This window comes from Taurulus bubalis (genome assembly GCF_910589615.1).
Source record: "Taurulus bubalis genome assembly, chromosome: 7".
Classification (NCBI taxonomy): domain Eukaryota; kingdom Metazoa; phylum Chordata; class Actinopteri; order Perciformes; family Cottidae; genus Taurulus; species Taurulus bubalis.
Window position 1 is genome coordinate 1257333 of NC_136595.1, and position 22534 is coordinate 1279866.

General features: G+C 47.4%; 1 protein-coding gene across 1 annotated transcript in view; it reads left to right on the forward strand.

Annotated features, from left to right (window-relative positions):
- Nucleotides 1-22534, forward strand: part of ptprfa (protein tyrosine phosphatase receptor type Fa) — a gene marked incomplete at its 5' end in the record, with an annotated part of 188492 nt that overhangs the window by 137269 nt on the left and 28689 nt on the right. The window contains 4 exons of the mRNA XM_079220647.1: nucleotides 10667-10776; nucleotides 14088-14185; nucleotides 21394-21517; nucleotides 21658-21833. Of these exons, the coding sequence (XP_079076773.1) occupies nucleotides 10667-10776; nucleotides 14088-14185; nucleotides 21394-21517; nucleotides 21658-21833 (508 nt within the window). The remainder of the gene's footprint in view (nucleotides 1-10666; nucleotides 10777-14087; nucleotides 14186-21393; nucleotides 21518-21657; nucleotides 21834-22534) is intronic.

The window sequence follows — 22534 nt, forward strand, 5'->3', positions numbered from 1 at the left end:
CCAACATTACTGAAGCACCAACATTACTGAAGTACCAACATTACTAGTACCAACATTACTGAAGCACCAACATTACTGAAGTACCAACATTACTGAAGCACCAACATTACTAGTACCAACATTACTGAAGTACCAACATTACTGAAGTACCAACATTACTAGTACCAACATTACTGAAGTACCAACATTACTGAAGCACCAACATGACTGAAGTACCAACATTACTGAAGTACCAACATTACTGAAGCACCAACATTACTGAAGTACCAACATTACTGAAGTACCAACATTATTGAAGCACCAACATTACTGAAGCACCAACATTACTGAAGCACCAACATTACTGAAGCACCAACATTACTGAAGTACCAACATTACTGAAGTACCAACATTACTGAAGCACCAACATTACTGAAGTACCAACATTACTGAAGCACCAACATTACTAGTACCAACATTACTGAAGCACCAACATTACTGAAGTACCAACATTACTGAAGCACCAACATTACTGAAGTACCAACATTACTAGTACCAACATTACTGAAGTACCAACATTACTGAAGTACCAACATTACTAGTACCAACATTACTGAAGTACCAACATTACTGAAGTACCAACATTACTGAAGCACCAACATTACTAGTACCAACATTACTAGTACCAACATTACTAGTACCAACATTACTAGTACCAACATTACTGAAGTACCAACATTACTGAAGCACCAACATTACTGAAGTACCAACATTACTAGTACCAACATTACTGAAGTACCAACATTACTGAAGCACCAACATTACTGAAGTACCAACATTACTAGTACCAACATTACTGAAGCACCAACATTACTGAAGTACCAACATTACTGAAGTACCAACATTACTGAAGCACCAACATTACTAGTACCAACATTACTGAAGTACCAACATTACTGAAGTACCAACATTACTGAAGTACCAACATTACTAGTACCAACATTACTGAAGTACCAACATTACTGAAGTACCAACATTACTAGTACCAACATTACTGAAGTACCAACATTACTGAAGTACCAACATTACTGAAGCACCAACATTACTAGTACCAACATTACTAGTACCAACATTACTAGTACCAACATTACTAGTACCAACATTACTGAAGTACCAACATTACTGAAGCACCAACATTACTGAAGTACCAACATTACTAGTACCAACATTACTGAAGTACCAACATTACTGAAGCACCAACATTACTGAAGTACCAACATTACTAGTACCAACATTACTGAAGCACCAACATTACTGAAGTACCAACATTACTAGTACCAACATTACTGAAGCACCAACATTACTGAAGTACCAACATTACTGAAGTACCAACATTACTGAAGCACCAACATTACTAGTACCAACATTACTGAAGTACCAACATTACTGAAGTACCAACATTACTAGTACCAACATTACTGAAGTACCAACATTACTGAAGTACCAACATTACTAGCACCAACATTACTGAAGTACCAACATTACTAGTACCAACATTACTGAAGCACCAACATTACTGAAGCACCAACATTATTGAAGCACCAACATTACTGAAGTACCGACATTACTGAAGCACCAACATTACTGAAGCACCAACATTACTGAAGTACCAACATTACTAGTACCAACATTACTGAAGCACCAACATTACTGAAGCACCAACATTACTGAAGCACCAACATTACTGAAGTACCGACATTACTGAAGCACCAACATTACTGAAGCACCAACATTACTGAAGTACCAACATTATTGAAGCACCAACATTACTGAAGCACCAACATTACTGAAGCACCAACATTACTGAAGCACCAACATTACTGAAGTACCGACATTACTGAAGCACCAACATTACTGAAGCACTAACATTACTGAAGCACCAACATTACTGAAGTACCGACATTACTGAAGCACCAACATTACTGAAGCACCAACATTACGTGACGTCTTGTCTCACAGGAACCAGCAGCTGAGAGACTGTTGGTCTCCAGCAGTGGTCATGTGATAACAGTGGCGGGCCGTGGATTTTCTACCTGCGCGTTCAGTGGATCAGCTGTTCAACAGCTGGGCGCCCCCTCGCGAGCTAACAGCGACCTAGCGCAGACCTGCTTTACCCGGCACCTCGGTGGCCAAACAGGGTGAGATGGGGGAGGACAGCAGGTCCAAGTGTTACACAGAGTCCACAGGGAAAGTCTGCAGCTGCTGCTGCTTCTTCAAGTTTAAATGGCGGATCGCAACCAACTTGACTAGGTGCATAGCGCCACCTACTGTATCGGAGTGTGCAGATTCAGGGTGCTGCTGCTGTCCCTGTGAGGAATCATGTGTATAGAACCTCCTAGCTGGCCGTCACCATGTAGTTTAAGAGAGAAACAGAGGTGAAATCTGATTGGACAAGAGCGTTAAGAAGAGCGCTTAAGCAGCTGCCAAGCCGCCTGCGAGCAGCCAGAAGCAGACAGACAAGGCAGGAGCTGAGCAATGACAAATTAGCTAATAGGGAAAATAGGTATAATACATGTAGTATATTTGTGAAAAACAATGAAATTATCAAATAGCTATAACTTTGTGATTCTGTTTAGGCCAGCAGAGAAGGCTTAGGGTCCACTGTTGTTAATATCTGTGATTATTTCTGTTCTCCAAGCAGCTTTAAGTTGCAACAGGATACATCAGTGCAGGACGTGCTGTCAAATTGGGGCGCTCCCTTTATGCTAATCCGGCCCTTTACTCTAAATTCATGCTACGTTTAAGAGAGATTGAGGAGACTATAATTCATGGCAGGGTAAGAAGGGAGCACCGACGCAATATTTCTCACTCACTGCATAATTCTAAAAGGCGATAAAAGAAGACGTGTGTAAGCTGGAAGGAGAGGCTGCTGGCTGTGGATGGAGGAGGAGGAGCAATGAGGAAGGTGCTGTGATGCGCTTCCTGTTCCCTGAGTGGCCCCTCCCACTGCTGACTACCTGTGAATGGACCCTTTCTCTCTGCTTCCTTGTTCCCTCTCTGCTTCCTTGTTCCCTCTCTGCTTCCTTGTTCCCTCTCTGCTTCCTTGTTCCCTCTCGGCTTCCTTGTTCCCTCTCGGCTTCCTTGTTCCCTCTCTGCTTCCTTGTTCCCTCTCGGCTTCCTTGGTCCCTCTCGGCTTCCTTGTTCCCTCTCGGCTTCCTTGTTCCCTCTCGGCTTCCTTGGTCCCTCTGCCTGCTTCCTGTGGATGCAGCAACCAAGAAAGGTGAGTGAATCTGTTCGTTCTTACACACACACACACACACACACACACACACACACACACACACACACACACACACACACACACACACACACACACACACACACAGCCTGGAGGTGCTTTCTGACAGGTTCTGGTTGTTTCTGCAGCACTTTTCAGCATCACACCGCCGTGCCAGCTTCTCTGAGCTGTCCTTCTTTTTTATTATCTTGAGACATGTTACCTTCAACTGACAGCTCTCGCAAGCGTGTGTGTGAGAGTGTGTGTGTCAACGTGTGTGAGACCGTGTGTGTGTGTCAGAGTGTGTGACAGTGTGTGTGTCAGTGTGTCAGCGTGTGTGTGACAGTGCATGTGTCAACGTGTTTGTCAGAGTGTGTGTGAGCGTGTGTGTGTCAGCGTGTGTGTGTCAACGTGTGTGTGACAGTGCATGTGTCAACGTGTTTGTCAGAGTGTGTGTGAGCGTGTGTGTGTCAGTGTGTGTGTGTCAGCGTGTGTGTGTCAGTGTGTGTCAGTGTGTGTGTCAGTGTGTGTGACAGTGTGTGCGTGTGTCAGTGTGTGTGTGTCAGTGTGTGTGACAGTGTGTGTGTGTGAGCGTGTGTGTGTCAGCGTGTGTGTGTCAACGTGTGTGCCAGAGTGTGTGCCAGTGTGTGTGTCAGTGTGTGTGACAGTGTCTGACAGTGTGTGTGACAGTGTGTGTGACAGTGTGTGTGTCAGTGTGTGACAGTGTGTGTGTCAGCGTGTGTCAGCGTGTGTGTCAGTGTGTGTGGCAGTGTGTGTGTGTGTCAGCGTGTATGACAGTGTGTGTGTGTGTGTCAGTGTGTGTGTGTCAGCGTGTGTGACAGTGTGTGTGTGACAGTGTGTGTGTGTCAGCGTGTGTGTGTCAGTGTGTGTGACAGTGTGTGTGTGTGTGTGACAGTGTGTGTGTGTGTGTGTCAGTGTGTGTGTCAGCGTGTGTGTGTGACAGTTTGTGTGTGTCAGCGTGTGTGTGTCAGTGTGTGTGACAGTGTGTGTGTGTGACAGTGTGTATGTCAGTGTGTGTGACAGTGTGTGTGTGTCAGCGTGTGTGTGTCAGTGTGTGTGACAGTGTGTGTGTGTGACAGTGTGTGTGTGTGTGTCAGTGTGTGTGTGTCAGCGTGTGTGTGTCAGTGTGTGTGTGACAGTGTGTGTGTGTCAGCGTGTGTGTGTCAGTGTGTGTGTCAGCGTGTGTGTGACAGTGTGTGTGTGTCAGCGTGTGTGTGTCAGCGTGTGTGTGTCAGCGTGTGTGTGTCAGTGTGTGTGTGTCAGTGTGTGTGTCAGCGTGTGTGTGTCAGTGTGTGTGTCAGTGTGTGTGTCAGCGTGTGTGTGTCAGTGTGTGTGTCAGCGTGTGTGTGTGTGTGTGTGTGTCAGCGTGTGTGTGTCAGTGTGTGTGTCAGCGTGTGTGTGACAGTGTGTGTGTGTGTCAGCGTGTGTGTGTGTCAGTGTGTGTGTCAGCGTGTGTGTGACAGTGTGTGTGTGTGACAGTGTGTGTGTGTCAGTGTGTGTGTGTCAGTGTGTGTGTGTCAGCGTGTGTGTGACAGTGTGTGTGTGTGTCAGCGTGTGTGTCAGCGTGTGTGTGTCAGTGTGTGTGACAGTGTGTGTGTGTCAGTGTGTGTGTCAGCGTGTGTGTGTCAGTGTGTGTGTCAGCGTGTGTGTGTCAGTGTGTGTGTCAGTGTGTGTGTCAGTGTGTGTGTCAGCGTGTGAGCGTGAGGAGTGTCTCCTGCTGCTCAGCTCTAATCCTCCCTCAGCGCTCGGTTCCCTCACACACGTCCTCTCTCACCTGGAGGCCACACCTGACATCACACAACCGTTGCACTCCTCTGCTTGTGCTTCCTGTCTTCATCACGAGTACATAATCAGTCTCTTGTGCTGCTTTATCTCTATAATTAGTAGTAAGTAGTGACGCTGCAGCCGTGTCGTATCACTACCATAAAGCTCTTGAAGCCTGCTTCGTGTAATCAGAACATCTCCATCTCCGTACTTATCACACAGCTATGAGATGAAGATCCATCTCACTTCTCAGAAGACAAAATAATGAGCACATTTCCCAAAATATTTCTGAGTTCCTTGAGGTGACAGGTGTTGGGCACACCACGACCGACAGGTTACTCACAATTCTGTCAATAAATTCTCGGCCTGATCCATTATTTGCTGCTGGCCGGCCCCAAGTGCACATTCAGACCTTTCTAAAAACCTGCGTGTTTAACTTATAGCGGACACAGTCACTTATTATCCAGGGCTCTCAAGTGTCATGCATTGAGCGTGACTGTCACGCATTTCGGTCTTAAGTCACGCCCTCCCGCCACACATCGTAATTCTCACGCTGAAAAAAAAACTCTAGGCTATTTAATGTGCCGCAGCGCGCAAACATGACCTGGTCGCGCTGCCCTCACCATGGAGGAATCAAGCATGTCTCCCCCGAATCCGCTGGAGTTCTGCAGTGAGGTGCCACTCATCAGCCAATCAAAAAAACCTATCTGTTGTACATGGGTAAAATGTAATCCAGCAACCAATGAAAATAAAGCTAATAATAATATGGGGGGAGGGGGGCTGGTCTGTGGGCATACGGCAGGGGCGGGGCAGGGGCGCGGCAGGGGCGCGGCCGGAGCTTGGGAGGAGGAAATGTCACTCTTACCTGTCTTAAAAACTTGAGAGCCCTGTAGATCATATTCAATTCAATTCAGTGGATTTTCTATAGCCCATAATCACACACTGCTAGAGAGCTGGTAGAGAGCTGCTAGAGGCCTGCTAGAGGCCTACTAGAGGGCTGCTAGCCTGCTGGAGGGCTGCTAGAGACCTGCTAGAGGGCTGCTAGCCTGCTAGAGGGCTGCTAAAGGGCTGCTAGCCTGCTAGAGGCCGGTTAGAGGGCTGCTAGAGGGCTGCTAGCCTGCTAGATGGCTGCTAGAGGGCTGCTAGCCTGCTAGAGGGCTGCTAGAGGGCTGCTAGCCTGCTAGAGGGCTGCTAGCCTGCTAGAGGGCTGCTAGAGGTCTACTAGAGGGCTGCTAGCCTGCTTGAGGGCTGCTAGAGGTATACTAGAGGCCTGCTAGAGGTCTACAAGAGGGCTGCTAGAGGGCTGCTAGCCTGCTAGATGGCTGCTAGAGGGCTGCTAGCCTGCTAGAGGGCTGCTAGCCTGCTAGAGGGCTGCTAGAGGTCTACTAGAGGGCTGCTAGCCTGCTTGAGGGCTGCTAGAGGTATACTAGAGGCCTGCTAGAGGTCTACAAGAGGGCTGCTAGAGGTCTACTAGAGGGCTGCTAGCCTGCTAGAGGTCTACTAGCCTGCTAGAGGGCTGCTAGAGGTCTACTAGAGGGCTGCTAGCCTGCTAGAGGGCTGCTAAAGGGCTGCTAGCCTGCTAGAGGCCTGCTAGAGGGCTGCTAGAGGGCTGCTAGCCTGCTAGATGGCTGCTAGAGGGCTGCTAGCCTGCTAGAGGGCTGCTAGCCTGCTAGAGGGCTGCTAGAGGTCTACTAGAGGGCTGCTAGCCTGCTTGAGGGCTGCTAGAGGTATACTAGAGGCCTGCTAGAGGTCTACAAGAGGGCTGCTAGAGGTCTACTAGAGGGCTGCTAGCCTGCTAGAGGGCTGCTGGAGGTCTACTAGCCTGCTAGAGGTCTGCTAGAGGGCTGCTAGCCTGCTAGAGGTCTACTAGAGGGCTGCTAGGAGTCTACTAGAGGGCTGCTAGAGGTCTACTAGAAGGCTGCTAGAGGTCTACTAGAGGGCTGCTATAGGTCTACTAGATGGCTGCTAGCCTGCTAGAGGGCTGCTAGAGGGCTGTTAGAGGCCTGCTAGAGGGCTGCTAGCCTGCTAGAGGGCTGCTAGAGACCTGCTAGAGGGCTGCTAGCCTGCTAGAGGGCTGCTAGAGGGCTGCTAGCCTGCTAGAGGGCTGCTAGAGGTCTACTAGAGGGCTGCTAGCCTGCTTGAGGGCTGCTAGAGGTATACTAGAGGCCTGCTAGAGGTCTACAAGAGGGCTGCTAGAGGTCTACTAGAGGGCTGCTAGCCTGCTAGAGGTCTACTAGCCTGCTAGAGGGCTGCTAGAGGTCTACTAGAGGGCTGCTAGCCTGCTAGAGGGCTGCTAGAGGGCTGCTAGCCTGCTAGAGGTCTACTAGAGGGCTGCTAGGGGTCTACTAGAGGGCTGCTGGAGGTCTACTAGAAGGCTGCTAGAGGTCTACTAGAGGGCTGCTATAGGTCTACTAGATGGCTGCTAGCCTGCTAGAGGGCTGCTAGAGGGCTGCTAGAGGTCTACTAGAGGGCTGCTAGCCTGCTAGAGGGCTGCTAGAGGTCTACTAGAGGGCTGCTAGCCTGCTTGAGGGCTGCTAGAGGTATACTAGAGGCCTGCTAGAGGTCTACAAGAGGGCTGCTAGAGGTCTACTAGAGGGCTGCTAGCCTGCTAGAGGTCTACTAGCCTGCTAGAGGGCTGCTAGAGGTCTACTAGAGGGCTGCTAGCCTGCTAGAGGGCTGCTAGAGACCTGCTAGAGGGCTGCTAGCCTGCTAGAGGGCTGCTAGAGGGCTGCTAGAGGTCTACTAGAGGGCTGCTAGCCTGCTTGAGGGCTGCTAGAGGTATACTAGAGGCCTGCTAGAGGTCTACAAGAGGGCTGCTAGAGGTCTACTAGAGGGCTGCTAGCCTGCTAGAGGTCTACTAGCCTGCTAGAGGGCTGCTAGAGGTCTACTAGAGGGCTGCTAGCCTGCTAGAGGGCTGCTAGAGGTCTACTAGAGGGCTGCTAGCCTGCTAGAGGTCTGCTAGAGGGCTGCTAGCCTGCTAGAGGTCTACTAGAGGGCTGCTAGGGGTCTACTAGAGGGCTGCTGGAGGTCTACTAGAAGGCTGCTAGAGGTCTACTAGAGGGCTGCTATAGGTCTACTAGATGGCTGCTAGCCTGCTAGAGGGCTGCTAGAGGGCTGCTAGAGGTCTACTAGAGGCCTGCTAGAGGTCTACTAGAGGGCTGCTAGCCTGCTAGAGGGCTGCTAGAGGTCTACTAGAGGGCTGCTAGCCTGCTAGAGATCTACTAGAGGGCTGCTAGGGGTCTACTAGAGGTCTGCTAGAGGTCTGCTAGAGGTCTACTAGAGGCCTGCTAGAGGTCTACTAGAAGGCTGCTAGAGGTCTACTAGAGGGCTGCTAGAGGTCTACTAGAGGTCTACTAGAGGGCTGCTAGAGGTCTACTAGAGGGCTGCTAGAGGTCTACTAGAGGTCTACTAGAGGTCTACTAGAGGGCTGCTAGAGGCCTGCTAGAGGTCTACTAGAGGGCTGCTAGAGGTCTACTAGAGGTCTACTAGAGGTCTACTAGAGGGCTGCTAGAGGCCTGCTAGAGGTCTACTAGAGGGCTGCTAGAGGTCTACTAGAGGTCTACTAGAGGTCTACTAGAGGGCTGCTAGAGGCCTGCTAGAGGTCTACTAGAGGGCTGCTAGAGGTCTACTAGAGGTCTACTAGAGGTCTACTAGAGGGCTGCTAGAGGCCTGCTAGAGGTCTACTAGAGGGCTGCTAGAGGTCTACTAGAGGTCTACTAGAGGTCTACTAGAGGGCTGCTAGAGACCTGCTAGCTTGCTAGAGGGCTGCTAGCCTGCTAGAGGGCTGCTAGAGACCTGCTAGCTTGCTAGAGGGCTGCTAGCCTGCTAGAGGGCTGCTAGAGACCTGCTAGCCTGCTAGAGGGCTGCTAGCCTGCTAGAGGGCTGCTAGAGGGCCCCCACAGTCCCTCACATGAGCCGGCTCCTGGAGACGCAAGGCTGCTTCACCAATTGCTCTCAACAGTCATGTTGAGGAAATTATGGATTTTAATAAGCAATGCCCAAATGTGATCCAACATACTGTGAAATTCACTGCTTTCCATAACTGATGGAAATAGTGATGCCTATTGTTGTGATTCATCAAAAGTAATACATCTTGTCGTAAAATTTCACATTTCATATCACTAATCCCAAACTATTCATAAACAGAATAATTGACATGGCTGTGTTGTGTCCCACAGGGATCCATCCTTCAACCTCTTTTGTTTCTCACTTATATCCGTGACTTGGCTGCTGTTTCGTCATCTTTAGTTCCGTTACTTTTTCTTTCTATTTGAAATTGCTTCACACTTGTTTTCAAAATCAAAGGTTTTAATTGTTCATTTGTTTCAAGTACAAAATCCGACTAATCCCTAATCACAACAAGGAGGATTAGTTTCCCACCTCACGGTAGAGCTATAAACAAATATATTATTACAATATGCACAGACACAAAACACATCCAAACCCTAACATCCTAATCCGACCACAACAACTCACAACAGTAACATCTAAACCAGGGTCACCAACCTTTTTGAAACCGAGAGCTAATACGAAGGGCTACTTGTTTGATCCAAACTTCCTGAACAACAAAGTTACACAGATCTCCTTTTAATAATAATAATAATATATGTGAAGTGACTGATCACATATCAATGTTGACCACATGATGACCAAATGACGGCTTTGTCACTGCAGTGTGTTTTTCGGGCTTTTGGAACATTTTTTCCAGAGCCGCGATATGCAAAGTCAGAAACATATTTATGGAGCTCTGCAGGATGTTTGTCTTGACCTTCCAATACATGAACTGTTGGGCTTTAAACGTGATCGCTGATTGCTTCAAATAGTCATAGCTTAAAGCAGCAAATCCCATTGTGAAAAGCACGCAACATATTTTTCGCCGCTCTCTCTCTGTCTGTCGCTGCGTCTCAACTGTGGGCATCGGGGTGGAACTCCTCCGTGAGGACACAGAGCAGAGAAGTAGACGCAACTATAGAGACATAAAAGACAAGCTGTCTGTAGATACGATCAATAACACAGGGCCGTTTAGTTTGTTCAGTAACAGAACAAGGTGTAGACCTGTTCTGCGCACAATATTGAATATTGACTTCAGAAATGGTCAGAGTTCATATATACAGAATTTTTCTTTTGTTTTTAAAATGTTATATTTTAAAATCTTTAATGGAAGCGTTTTTGATTACATTTTTAATTTTGATTTTTTGACGAAGCTCAAAACTTGTTCTATTTTTAGAACACGCCTCGCGGGCGACTCACCTGGTCCCTGTTGGCGACCAGGTGGGCACCGTGTTGGCTACCCCTGATCTAAGCATTACACCCTCAGTGGGGTCACGACCTCCAGTGTCCATCCAGGACAGAAAGCCACGACCCCTCTAGGATTCATGTAACGTGTAAAGATGGGAATTGTTTTTATCAATAGTACAAACAAACTGTCTTTTCATCTGGACCTCCATCCATGTAATATACAATAATGCAATATGTTGTGGATCATCAGCTGCTGGCCATCCCAGTCTTGACAGATAAAAGCTTATTCTTTGTGTTTTCTTCCCATTATTTTTCCAAAGAAAATGTCATTCTAAAATGCGTGAACGTGTCCTCACTTGGTTTCCTTCTCTCCACTTCTTCCCCCAGGAAGCGAACCTCCCCAGCCAAGGAGGAGCACATGGCGGGGGTCAAGGACTCACTGCTGGCGCACTCCTCCGACCCTGTGGAGATGAGGAGACTCAACTACCAGACACAAGGCATGGGCACGCACACACACACACACACGCACACACACGCACACACACGCACGCACGCACACACACACGCACACACACGCACACGCACACGCACGCACAGTCATGCCTGCCAGTCGACTGTGATTGAGGTCCAAATGATCTGCCGTTCCCTGTAACTGTGCACAGAGTCAAAGGTCGTAAGCCCAAGCCTGTGGAAGTTGACCACAAGTCCCAAGATGCATTTCAGCAAGGAACGTCCAATGGCAGAGCTTGCGGTCACGTGTGCGGCTGGCGGAAGCTGAAGATTGCTCTTTGAGAAAACACACACCTCTGACCGGCTTCTTCTCCACGGCAATTGCAGCCGAGGCTCATGGGTATTGTAGTATTCAGAGTTGTCTATCGTGTCGAAATCATCGATTCACAACCGGATTTCTCAAACCCAAGGCTGAAAGTGGTGGTCGTAGAATAACCTGTTTTCAGTCCTACGGCAGACGTTGTAAGATGTGTTCAGAGGATAAAGTGGAGAACTTTGTTTGTGACGGGAATTCAACCCTGTGAATAACAACCAGCAGCCCCTCTCCCTGCGTAGCTATAAACTATTTGACCTCCTATCATGCTGCATCATGGCATCCAGAGCGTTCCATTGTGGTCTCTTCTGACCAGACTACAGTCTCCCAGTGTTCCACAGCATGTCTAAAAGTTCAGCAGCAAACTTTAAACCAAAGCTAGAGCGGCCCAGCCAACCAGCTGACTGGAGAGAACATCCCTGGAAAGAACTAAAGATCAGAGTTCAAACAAGAGGCCCACGGAAGCTTCAATGTCTGAAGACTGTCTGTGTGGGAGTCAAACTGCCACCTGAGCCCTGATGCGACCAGCTGATCCTTCATCGCCATCATGACTCCCATTATAACTACTCTTAGCGTTACAAACAGCAACCGCTGTCTTTTTTCTGTTCTGTCTATAACTGTTTTTCTCTCCTTTTACTTCCTCTCTGCATCCTCCAACACTCTCCTGTCAGACTTTTTTCACTCATCGTTACTTTTTCATCTCCACCCTTCCAACTCCTCGTCTTATCTCTTCCTCCCACCTGTCCTTCAGTGGGAGGTTTTAAGCGCACTTTGTCATGTTGTTGTTTTTTTCTCTCGAATCAGATGTTTGCCATTTATCTGTGGCAGTGGGTGGGAATTTGGCAGATGTTGTTTACACCAACAGACATTCATCAAGTCATTTGGCTGCCAACCTTTGTTCTCCCTTCAGTGAACGCTCACTAGGAGGCCCAGAAGCCTCCAAACTTTACTCAGACTCACAGAGCGACGGGTGATTTCAGCTTTACTTGTGGAGGCGAAGCTGTGAACCGTTAGATGTCTCCTGTATGAGCACAACATGTACGTTTAGAAAGTTACGGTTACCAAGTAACTACCAAGTGTACATGCTCCATTGAATACATAGGAAAATAAATAGTTGTGAAAATGTTTGTATACAATGGATTTTATATTTATATAAATACTTTAAAATTCTGTGTGAATGACTAGAAACAGAATGCGGTGTATGCTGTTAGTGAGGTGTGTTCACTCTGCTGCTTAGTAAAGACTCCCGTTGAGGTCTAGAGTCTTACTTTGTCATTTGGAAGTTTGTGATAACAATGGAGTTTTTTATTATGTGGTATGACTATGAGTTCTTTACAATCACTGTTCTTACAGAGTTATCAGGACTAAAGGAAACCAGATAATTCCATCAAATCACGGCTGGATGCTGTTCGGCTTTTCTTTGTTTATTATGAGACGTATCAAATATGTTAGCCTCAACGTCAAAGTATAACACAGAGAAAGACATCCTAAATACTGAGGAACAGAAGTCAGAGTGATGCGGACCGATAACAGAGTTGGAAGTTAACACGGGAAAAGCCGGATGCTTTGGTCCCGAATGTCAATGGACAGTCGGCAGAAACCATTGGGCCTCTGACGGACATGTTCCAGCACTCCTAATACCGTCAGTTGGCCAACAATGTAAATATCCCTGATCCTGAAGAAAGGCAAACCACGAAGAGCCAGAGCGTGGCTCATCGGCCCTCGATGACGGATTGGAGTTGATAGGAAAATATGTTTCTTGGTTCTTCCGTAGGATCTTTTACCGAGTGTTATTCGTTTGGACCAGATCGACCATCGGGAATCGTCCCTCGACACCCAGCATCAAACGTCCAAACGTGATTCCGTTGCCAAACTATTTAGCTGATTTCGACAATGCCGACGCAATGTTAGATTTCAGAAAGAGACTTCCCTGAACGAGACACACAGCAAGAAAACAGAAAGATGTTGTATTCCTCTGCAGGGTTCTTTCCACAGTAACTTCTAATAGCAGTCTTCACCCGCTGGAGGCCAAAACAAGACCTTTAGTGGACGAGCGTTAGTGGGGAGGAGCAGCCAGAGCATCACACTGCTGGAGCGTCTCCTTCCACACTGGACCAGATCAGAGATGCATCAGTCACTTAGAATTTTGGGAAGGTATTCCGATGTCTTTTCAGCAACTTCCGTAACAGTTTGAAATAACTATTGAGCCATTTTTGCGGGTTTACTGAACACGCCGATGCCGTAGGCCTGACCGACCCGTTGACCAATCACACATTACTAACTGCTGACATGGCTAAAAACTGAAGGCGCTTTATCCGGGCATGGATGCAACGCACGTTAAGACATATTACAGATACATCCAGCTGTGCACAGAGGACGACACAGACACAGCTCCTGGACCAGTGCTCCCTGTGTTCTCCCCCTCACTGACCCTTTCTGTTTGTTGTGCCTGGTCTTCCCCTGCAGGTTCCAGTGCCCTCAGTTGCCCGAACACTCCAAGTTAGTTTTCATCCCTCTTGTTTTTTACTAATGCTTCCTCCCATTCTTGCCTCCTTTTTGTTTTCACACACATCATCCATGTGAACTATCTGACCCCATCCCCTCCTCTCATGGCAGACATTCACACAAATGGTTGTGATTAAAACTGAGATTTCTAAAGGAAATACAGTAGAGACACATAACAGATATAGAAGCAGGTATCAGCGTAAGATGCATCTCTTACGCTCCAACCACCCTTCCTACTTCCTACTGACCTATGGCATTATGGGATTTCTTCAACCAATCAGCATGCTCGTTGGTGCTCAGGCCACCAGTGTGGTTATGGTATGCTGTTGAGGAGCTGCACAGTCATGCATCATCCCTCTGCTCACCACATCACCGTGTGTGTGTGTATGAATGTGCGTGCGTGTGTGTGCGTGTGTGTGCGTGTGCGTGTGCGTGTGTGTGTGTGACGGATTATACTCACCACTTCACCTCTCACTGCAGGGATGAGGGAACATCCTCCCGTCGCTATCTGTGACCTGGCCGACTACATCGAGAGGCTCAAGGCCAATGACGGTCTGCGCTTCTCTCAGGAGTACGAGGTAACTTCCTGTTCTCATCAGTACACGGCTGTTTTGTCTTGGCAGCTAATTGTATACCACTCAAAGTGCTTCTACTCTCCATGCCATCATTTACCCATTTGGACACATGGGCTACCATGCAAGGCCCACCTGCCCCTCAGGGCTACAGACCATGTAAGAAGAGGACGTGGTCATGGTGACATCATCCGTTGGTTTGTGGACTTATCAAGCTTCCAGTTCAGAGATTTCGTCGTCGCCATCTTGGAATATAGCCATCGCCATCTTGTTGTTTTTTGCAACCACTGAACGTAAATTAGCATATTTGGAATGTGGAGGAGTGATAGAGAGAATGCAGCTTTAACACATGAAGCATAGACTTCTATACAACCAGAGGAGTCGCCCCCTGGTGGTCAGGAGAGAGAATGCAGCTTCAACACATGAAGCATAGACTTCTATACAACCAGAGGAGTCTCCCCCTGGTGGTCAGGAGAGAGAATGCAGCTTCAACACATGAAGCATAGACTTCTATACAACCAGAGGAGTCTCCCCCTGGTGGTTTCACTTCAGATCCGGTCTGCTGCCTGTTTGTAGTAGTGTGTAATTAAATGAATGCCGATATGTGTCCACTATGCACTCACTCCACCATACTCTGCCTCTATAAAGAAAGAATATAAGGGAATATATGATACAATTAAACTCTTTACCAAAAACTTTCAGGTGGATACAATGTAAATATGAATTACTTTTACAAAGTAATTCTCTTACAGGAGTGAAAAATGAAAGGCCAAAGTAAATTAAATTTATTAATTAATTTTGTGTTTTTAAAAATACAAAATTGTCAACTTTGTCCCACTGGTGTTGTCCCACCGGTGTTTCGATGATAGGCCCACAGCACCTCCAGAGGGCTCATCGGCTACACCTGGCGTCCCAGATGTGCCCCCCTCTGCTTCAACCCATCTGCGCCACAGATGCTATTTTGGGGCCCAGGTGGCGTCTCTCCTCTTCACCCACAGCCACCGGCTTGCCCATTCAGCAGCGCTTGAGAGGGCTTTGATGGCTTGACGTTGGGCTTGGCCTCGAATTCCCAAATCCTTAAGTAGCCTGGTAGTTGTTTTACCCACGAAGCCTCTGCAGCCACGTTGCTCAGCATCAGCTGCCAGCTCAGCATACTCAAGGCTCTTTCGTTCGTAGGCCTCCTCTACAGCGTCCTCCCAGGGCACAGTCAGCTCCACGATGTGCACCTTCTTGGTTGAGGAGGACCGGAGCACGAGGTCTGGTCTGAGGTTTGTAGTGGCGATCTCTGGTGGAAAGTAGAGCCTTGGACTCAGATCCACCACGAGCCTCCAGTCTCGCGCTCCTCCGAGCTGACCGAAGTCTGATGTTGTACTGGCCTTGGTCTTGGATGGCTTTGCCCCTTCACAGACGAAGCCTCTCGCAGATGTAGGACGGGATGATGGAGGTAGGGCCTTGATGGTCGTTCGTCTGGTCTCCAGCGTAGCTGCAAGGCACTTCAGCACTTGGTTGTGCCGCCAGGTGTGACGGCCTTGAGTCAGGCTTGTCTTTCAGCCAACCAGAATGTGTTTAAGGTTTGCTGGAGACGGGCAGAGTGGGCATGTTGGGTCTTCTCCGTACCATTGGTGAAGGTTACTGGGAGATGGCAAGACATCATACGTTGCTCGTAAGATGGAGCTGGTATGAAATGCTTCCATACTCCACAGCTCCTTCCAAGAGACCTTCCTTCTCTCAACTCCCTCCCACCTCATCCACTGTCCCTGTCTCGATTGGGAGACAGCCTGCGCACCTTGTTGCCTGCTCTTGCCGGCGCACCTCCTCAACGACCAGACCTCTGCGCTGAGATGGAGCTGCCTTGTACCAAGATGGTCTGCTCTCTCCGAGGCCAAAGCCTCCTCTCCCCTGTTGCACAAGGCCAACGATGTCACGATGCCTTAGATCTGCCTTTGCCTGCCGCGGAGCTGCGCTTGCATTCCATTTCCTCCCGGTCGCCAGAGAAGGAGCTGTTTGGGCTACACATGGGTCACGGGAAATATATATATGTATATATATTTTAAACCAGTTGTGTATTTAGTTTTTGATCCGTGTTGGGGACAAAATGTCCTCTTTTGCAAGTCCACAACTTTATGGAAATTTCTCCAGTGAATTATTATATGGTGCAGCAAGCAAACATCAAACACCTCTTTTTATTTGTTCTTAAAAGCCAATATGTCCACGCTCTTGATTTATTAAAGCTGATCATAGGGAAGAAAAGGGGGAAAAAAGACGGTAAAAAAGTAAAGTCTTGTCAGGGTAAATAATATGCCTCTGAGATGACAAAGCCATGAATATGAACTCATAGCTGCTCTGTGATGACACGGGTTTCATCTGAGTGTTGTGAGACGGTGGTCAGGGAGTAAAACACTATATAGCATACAATCCATTTTTATTCTATTGACCTGCAGATTTCTTTTCCGTGTAACTTAGTGATGTTGGAAATTGCTTTTTGTTTCAGTCAGGCCAGCGATAAATATATATTTTCTCACTAAAATACCGAACACAGTACATTTTCCAGGCCAGTTTCTCCCCTGATGTGTTTCTACTCGTGTATGGAGCTGGCTGACCATCGCACAGTTAAAGTTCAGCATTGTTAAAAAAGAAAAGACGAAGAAGAATTAAAAAAAGGATGCTGCTAAATGTGCATAAATCTCTGTCTCCTTTCCAGGAATAACATCCCACTGCTTTTACCTACTGTAAAAGCAGTGAGGGATTATGGCTTGTTGATGTCCTACAAAGGGAGGTAATTTGCATTTAAAGTGGTGAATTTCCAAGCGGATAAACCAGGACAGATGGGTGCACTGTTTATGCACCCTAGAAGGAAGGGGGCATATAAATTATGAAACAGCAGCCGAATCAACTTTTGTACCTTTCCAACTTTGTTCTTACTCAATATGGTGACAGCTTAGCATATCGTGGTGAGACGAGCACAATGTGTCTGAATGGGAATAGATTAAACAGATAGAACTGTTGTGATTTGATGATACTAAATCCCCAATGACAAGCATGCATATTTGTATTTATTAGCCTAATAATGAAAATGAATGCTTAAAATATTTTGGTATTTATTTAAAAATACAAAAATGTTATCCAATTTATGGACCATGGCGGTGCCATTAAAATAATCAGTGACATGGCTCAACCCTGTCTCTCAAGCACGCACACACACACACACACACACACACGCACGCACGCACGCACGCACGCACGCACGCACGCACGCACGCACGCACGCACGCACGCACACACACACACACACACACACACACACTCCTGTTTCCATCACTTGAGAAGACTTCCCATTGACTTCTATTCATTCCTCTGGATTTACCTGATCCATAACCACTGCTTGCCTAATCCTTACCCAAACCTTAAATCAAGTCTTCCCCCGCAAATGTAATACGTTATGTCACAGGGATTTGCATTCCGTCTGCAAAGGAAGCAGAGTCCCCACACTGTGGCTGTGTACAGATTCATCTCCCCACAACATGAGTTATGCACACACACACACACACACACACACACACACACACACACACACACACACACACACACACACACACACACACACACACACACACATGTATGTGCTCTTGCGTCCTGTAGCATTGGAGCTACCAGCCATTAGTCCGCAGTAAGAGCAGCAGGGCTTGAAATGGAAAGCTGGTTTAAGAGGAGAGCTGCCAGAGGATCTCACAGCTTGTTACATCTGATGAATGAGTCTGTTTGGGGACTGGAGACCACTTCATATACTGCACATGCACTCTGAAACCTTTCTTCTCTTCATCACATAATTATGATTACATCTATTTCTTAGCCGTATCAAATGAGGAAAAGCTTGTTTGCGCTAGTAAAACTGAGTTTTGTCCGTTTACTGAGCCTCAGGCTTCTTGTTGCGGCTCTTTTGAAGTATCTGTTTTGTATCTGCGTTTGCAAGACTCTGCTGTGAGTTGTCTGGAGCTCTGGTGTGCGTCTTGTTGTTTAACACTGCTACATTTGAAATTCAGAGCAGATTTATGATTGAAGTATTGCCTACAAAAGGCTCTCAACATGGCGGCGGCTAGGAGCTAAAGGTGCTAACAACAGCGATCGTGCTGACAGAGTTACCACCGTTTACCTGAGGGGGAACCGGAGGCTGGGTGCTAAGTTTCTGGATCGGAATGCCGTTGTCAGCGGTAACCGCCTTATAAGAGCAGTGAAGAGCGGCAGTGACTAGCTAGCTAGCTGTTTAAATACTACGAGAGCGGCCTTTTGAGACAGTGAGGACTGACTAGCTAGCTAGCTGTTTAAATACTACGAGAGCGGCCTTTTGAGACAGTGAGGACTGACTAGCTAGCTAGCTACCGACCCAAGTTTGTGGAGCTTCTCGAAAAACAGTTTAAATTTGCCATCAATTGGTAAAAATATAATAAAACTGCCTCCTTTTTGCCTCAAAAATGATCATAAATGAAACTAATAATGAAATGGCATTCAAAGGTTTTGGAGTAAGACATTTACGTTGGTGCTTTGCCCTCGGGCATCTTTGCTTATCTTTCTTATTTTGGGTTGGGGGGGATAGCTTATTTTGTTGTTTAATATAGTTATTGGATTTTTACTGTACAGCAAGCAATTATCATAGACATGCATCTGGTCAGTACATTCATATTTGTGTATCTGTGGTCCAGGAAACTAGATTTAGAAATGTACCTGTGTACATTTTGATGCAAACATTTGAAGTGACAGAAAGGATCAGATAAAAACCCAATCTGATCAAAGCCTATAACGACTCCTGCAATGTGTATTAAAGGGATTGATTGATTTCCTTAACTCAGTGAAGGAGGCAGCAGGTGGCAGAACCATCGAACACGCTTCAGGCCCGGCTCTTCCTCCCTCCGTGTTCACCTGCTTTGTTGGTTGTCGGTGTGATCGCGCTGACACACTCGGTAAGCGATCTACACGTCGGCGGAGCACATTACCGGTAATGTGAGTGGCTTGTCAGTGCAGCGCGCTGGAAGCCTTACCTAACAGGCTGTTAAATAAGATGTGCATTCAACCTCTTTCTCCATTGTCATTATTATCAGTTGTAGACTGGAGGGGGAGCAGCCAGTCAGGGGGAAAAGCAGCAGGATATTAAGAGTCCTTGTCACGGCTTCGTGTGTGTGTGTGTGTGTGTGTGTGTGTGTGTGTGTGTGTGTGTGTGTGTGTGTGTGTGTGTGTGTGTGTGTGTGTGTGTGTGTGTGTGTGTGTGTGTTTTCCAGATGATGAAAGATAAGTAGAAGCGTGAAAGGTCAATCTTGAATAACAATCTTCAGCTTGTCATTATTCAGCTAAACCTGCGGCGGCATACACAGCCTGCAATCGATAGAGACCAATCATCGGGCAGCACAGCGAAAAGCTGTCTGCACTCTGCTATCACTGCAACACAGGCGTGGGTTTTCCATCTCGAATGCAGAGTACAAATAAATAAGTAGGAAACACTATTTAGAGAAGCATCTTTCACCATCTGTTCTCTTTTTTTATTCCAAGACAAAAAAACAGAACACTAATGGGTGCACGAGGAAGACGAGAACAGTGAATACAGAGCAGTTAACAAAATAAGAGAACAAGGTGATGTTAGTTGAGTTATTGTTTGATTTTATAGTAATTGATAGGACATATTAACTTTTGAGCTGTCCACAGGTGGCACCTCCAGTTCTGCAGAGTGCAGCTGATAAGGAAGTGTCTTAAAACATTGCATTCTCTCTCCTGACCACCAGGGGTTCCTCTGGTTGTATAAAAGCCTATGTTTTATGTGTTAAAGCTGCATTCTCTCTCCTGACCACCAGGGGTTCCTCTGGTTGTATAAAAGCCTATGCTTTATGTGTTAAAGCTGCATGTATATAGAAGTATAGAAGTCTATGCTTCATGTGTCATGTGTATATAACATAATCCTCATCACAATGTTCTCATGAGGTTAGAATGAGTCCATCATATCTACATAGCGATGCTTCACTGACACGCCCACATACACACCCACTGACACACCCACATACATGCCCACTGACACGCCCACAGACACACCCACAGACACACCCACAGACACGCCCACAGACACGCCCACATACACACCCACAGACACACCCACATGTATGCACACAGACACACCCACAGACACGCCCACATACACGCCCACAGACACACCCACATGCATGCACACAGACACGCCCACAGACACGCCCACATGCATGCACACAGACACACCCACATGCATGCACACAGACACCCCCACAGACACGCCCACAGACACGCCCACATGCATGCACACAGACACACCCACATGCATGCACACAGACACCCCCACATACACGCCCACAGACACACCCACATGCATGCACACAGACACGCCCACAGACACGCCCACATGCATGCACACAGACACGCCCACTGACACGCCCACATACACAACCACAGACACGCCCACTGACATGCCCACTGACACGCCCACAGACACACCCACAGACATGCCCACTGACACACCCACAGACATACACACATACACACCTACAGACACGCCCACAGACACGCCCACTGACACGTCCACAGGCACACCCACTGACACGCCCACTGTCACAGACACACCCATAGACACGCCCACAGACACACCCACAGACACACCCACATGCATGCACACAGACACACCCACAGACACGCCCACATGCATGCACACAGACACACCCACAGACACGCCCACATGCATGCACACAGACACACCCACAGACACGCCCACAGACACGCCCACATGCTCGGAGCGCTCTCTGCACTGATCCGCTGTCTCTAGTGGCCGTGTGGAGAAGTGAAGGCCTTATCTGTTCCCTCTTGGTGTAACGCTGGTGGCCCTCCATCACTCACCCTAATGTAGAGCTCTCTGCATCGCTTGCCTTCATCACGGGATCTGTTCTGTGTTGCTATCAGGCACTGAGCTGCTGGGTGGAAGGAACTCAGGAGTGTCCCAACAGTCCAGCGTGTCTCCCGGGGCTTAGAGATCATCCAGGGCTTTTCATATTTCATATTATAGAGCCGCTGGATGAATTAGTTTCGCTGTCACATTTATTGGTCCGGAATCTTCTCTCCAAGCTCTGACCGGCTTTAAAAAGCAGCAACGAATAGAGGCAGTATTGTAATGAATGGTAACCTGCTCTCTCGCCCTCTCTCTCTCTCTCCAGTCTGTGGATCCAGGACAGCAGTTCACCTGGGAGCACTCCAACCTGGAGGTCAACAAGCCAAAGAACCGCTATGCAAACGTGATTGCGTACGACCACTCCAGGGTCATCCTCACCCCTGTGGACGGTGAGAGCGACTCCACGGGCCTTTATGTGTAAACAGGCTTCTATCAGAGACGACCTAAGTGTATTTCAACACATTTTAATGAGAAACGCAGCTGTTTCCTGATTGGCCCGCTCACTTTGTCCGGCTCGTCCTCACCGCAGGAGTTCTGGGCAGCGACTACATCAACGCCAACTACATCGACGGCTACAGGAAGCAGAACGCCTACATCGCCACCCAGGGGCCGCTGCCGGAGACGCTGAGCGACTTCTGGAGGATGGTGTGGGAGCAGAGGACCTGCACCATCGTGATGATGACCCGCCTCGAGGAGAAGTCACGGGTGAGCCGCTCAAAATGATGATGACACCGGTTTCAGTTTACGTGTGCGCCTCCTCTCTGGAGTCAGGGTTCAGCGTGTTCAGTGCTGTAGACTCTGTAGGACTATGTAGACATGAAGGCCTCATGCTGACAAGCAAACACGGCGGTTCTTAGTTCAAGGTCATTATGCACAAATGAAAACATAGTTTTGAATATAATATTAAATTTGAGCTAATAGATCCCCTGAAATGCTCCCAACACTGCTCCATTAAGTATGTACAGAAATAAATAGAGCATGCTCAGTTTTCAGGAGAAGAAACAGATAATACATCATCATCAGCATTTGGGGTGCAACGGATCATAAAACCCACGGATCTGATCAGCATCAAATAAAAGAGCAAATATAACTTTTACAGATGCTGGTGACGTTTCTTTGCTGCTGACACTAACTGACGATCATTATGATCCATATTAGCAGATATTTTAAAAGTCCCAGAAATCCTTTCAACCGTTTAATATTTTTTATTAAAACAAATCTTGTCATTAGTAGTTTTATTGATGTATTGTACGAGTTTGTGTAAAGGTCATAATTCATCTCTGATATATATTCACGATGTTGTGAAAACATCTAAATCAAACAACTTTATTCAAGTTTCTCACCAACACTACATCTTACTAGATTACACTTGAACACACCGTGGTAACGTATTAATTTACTTTCGC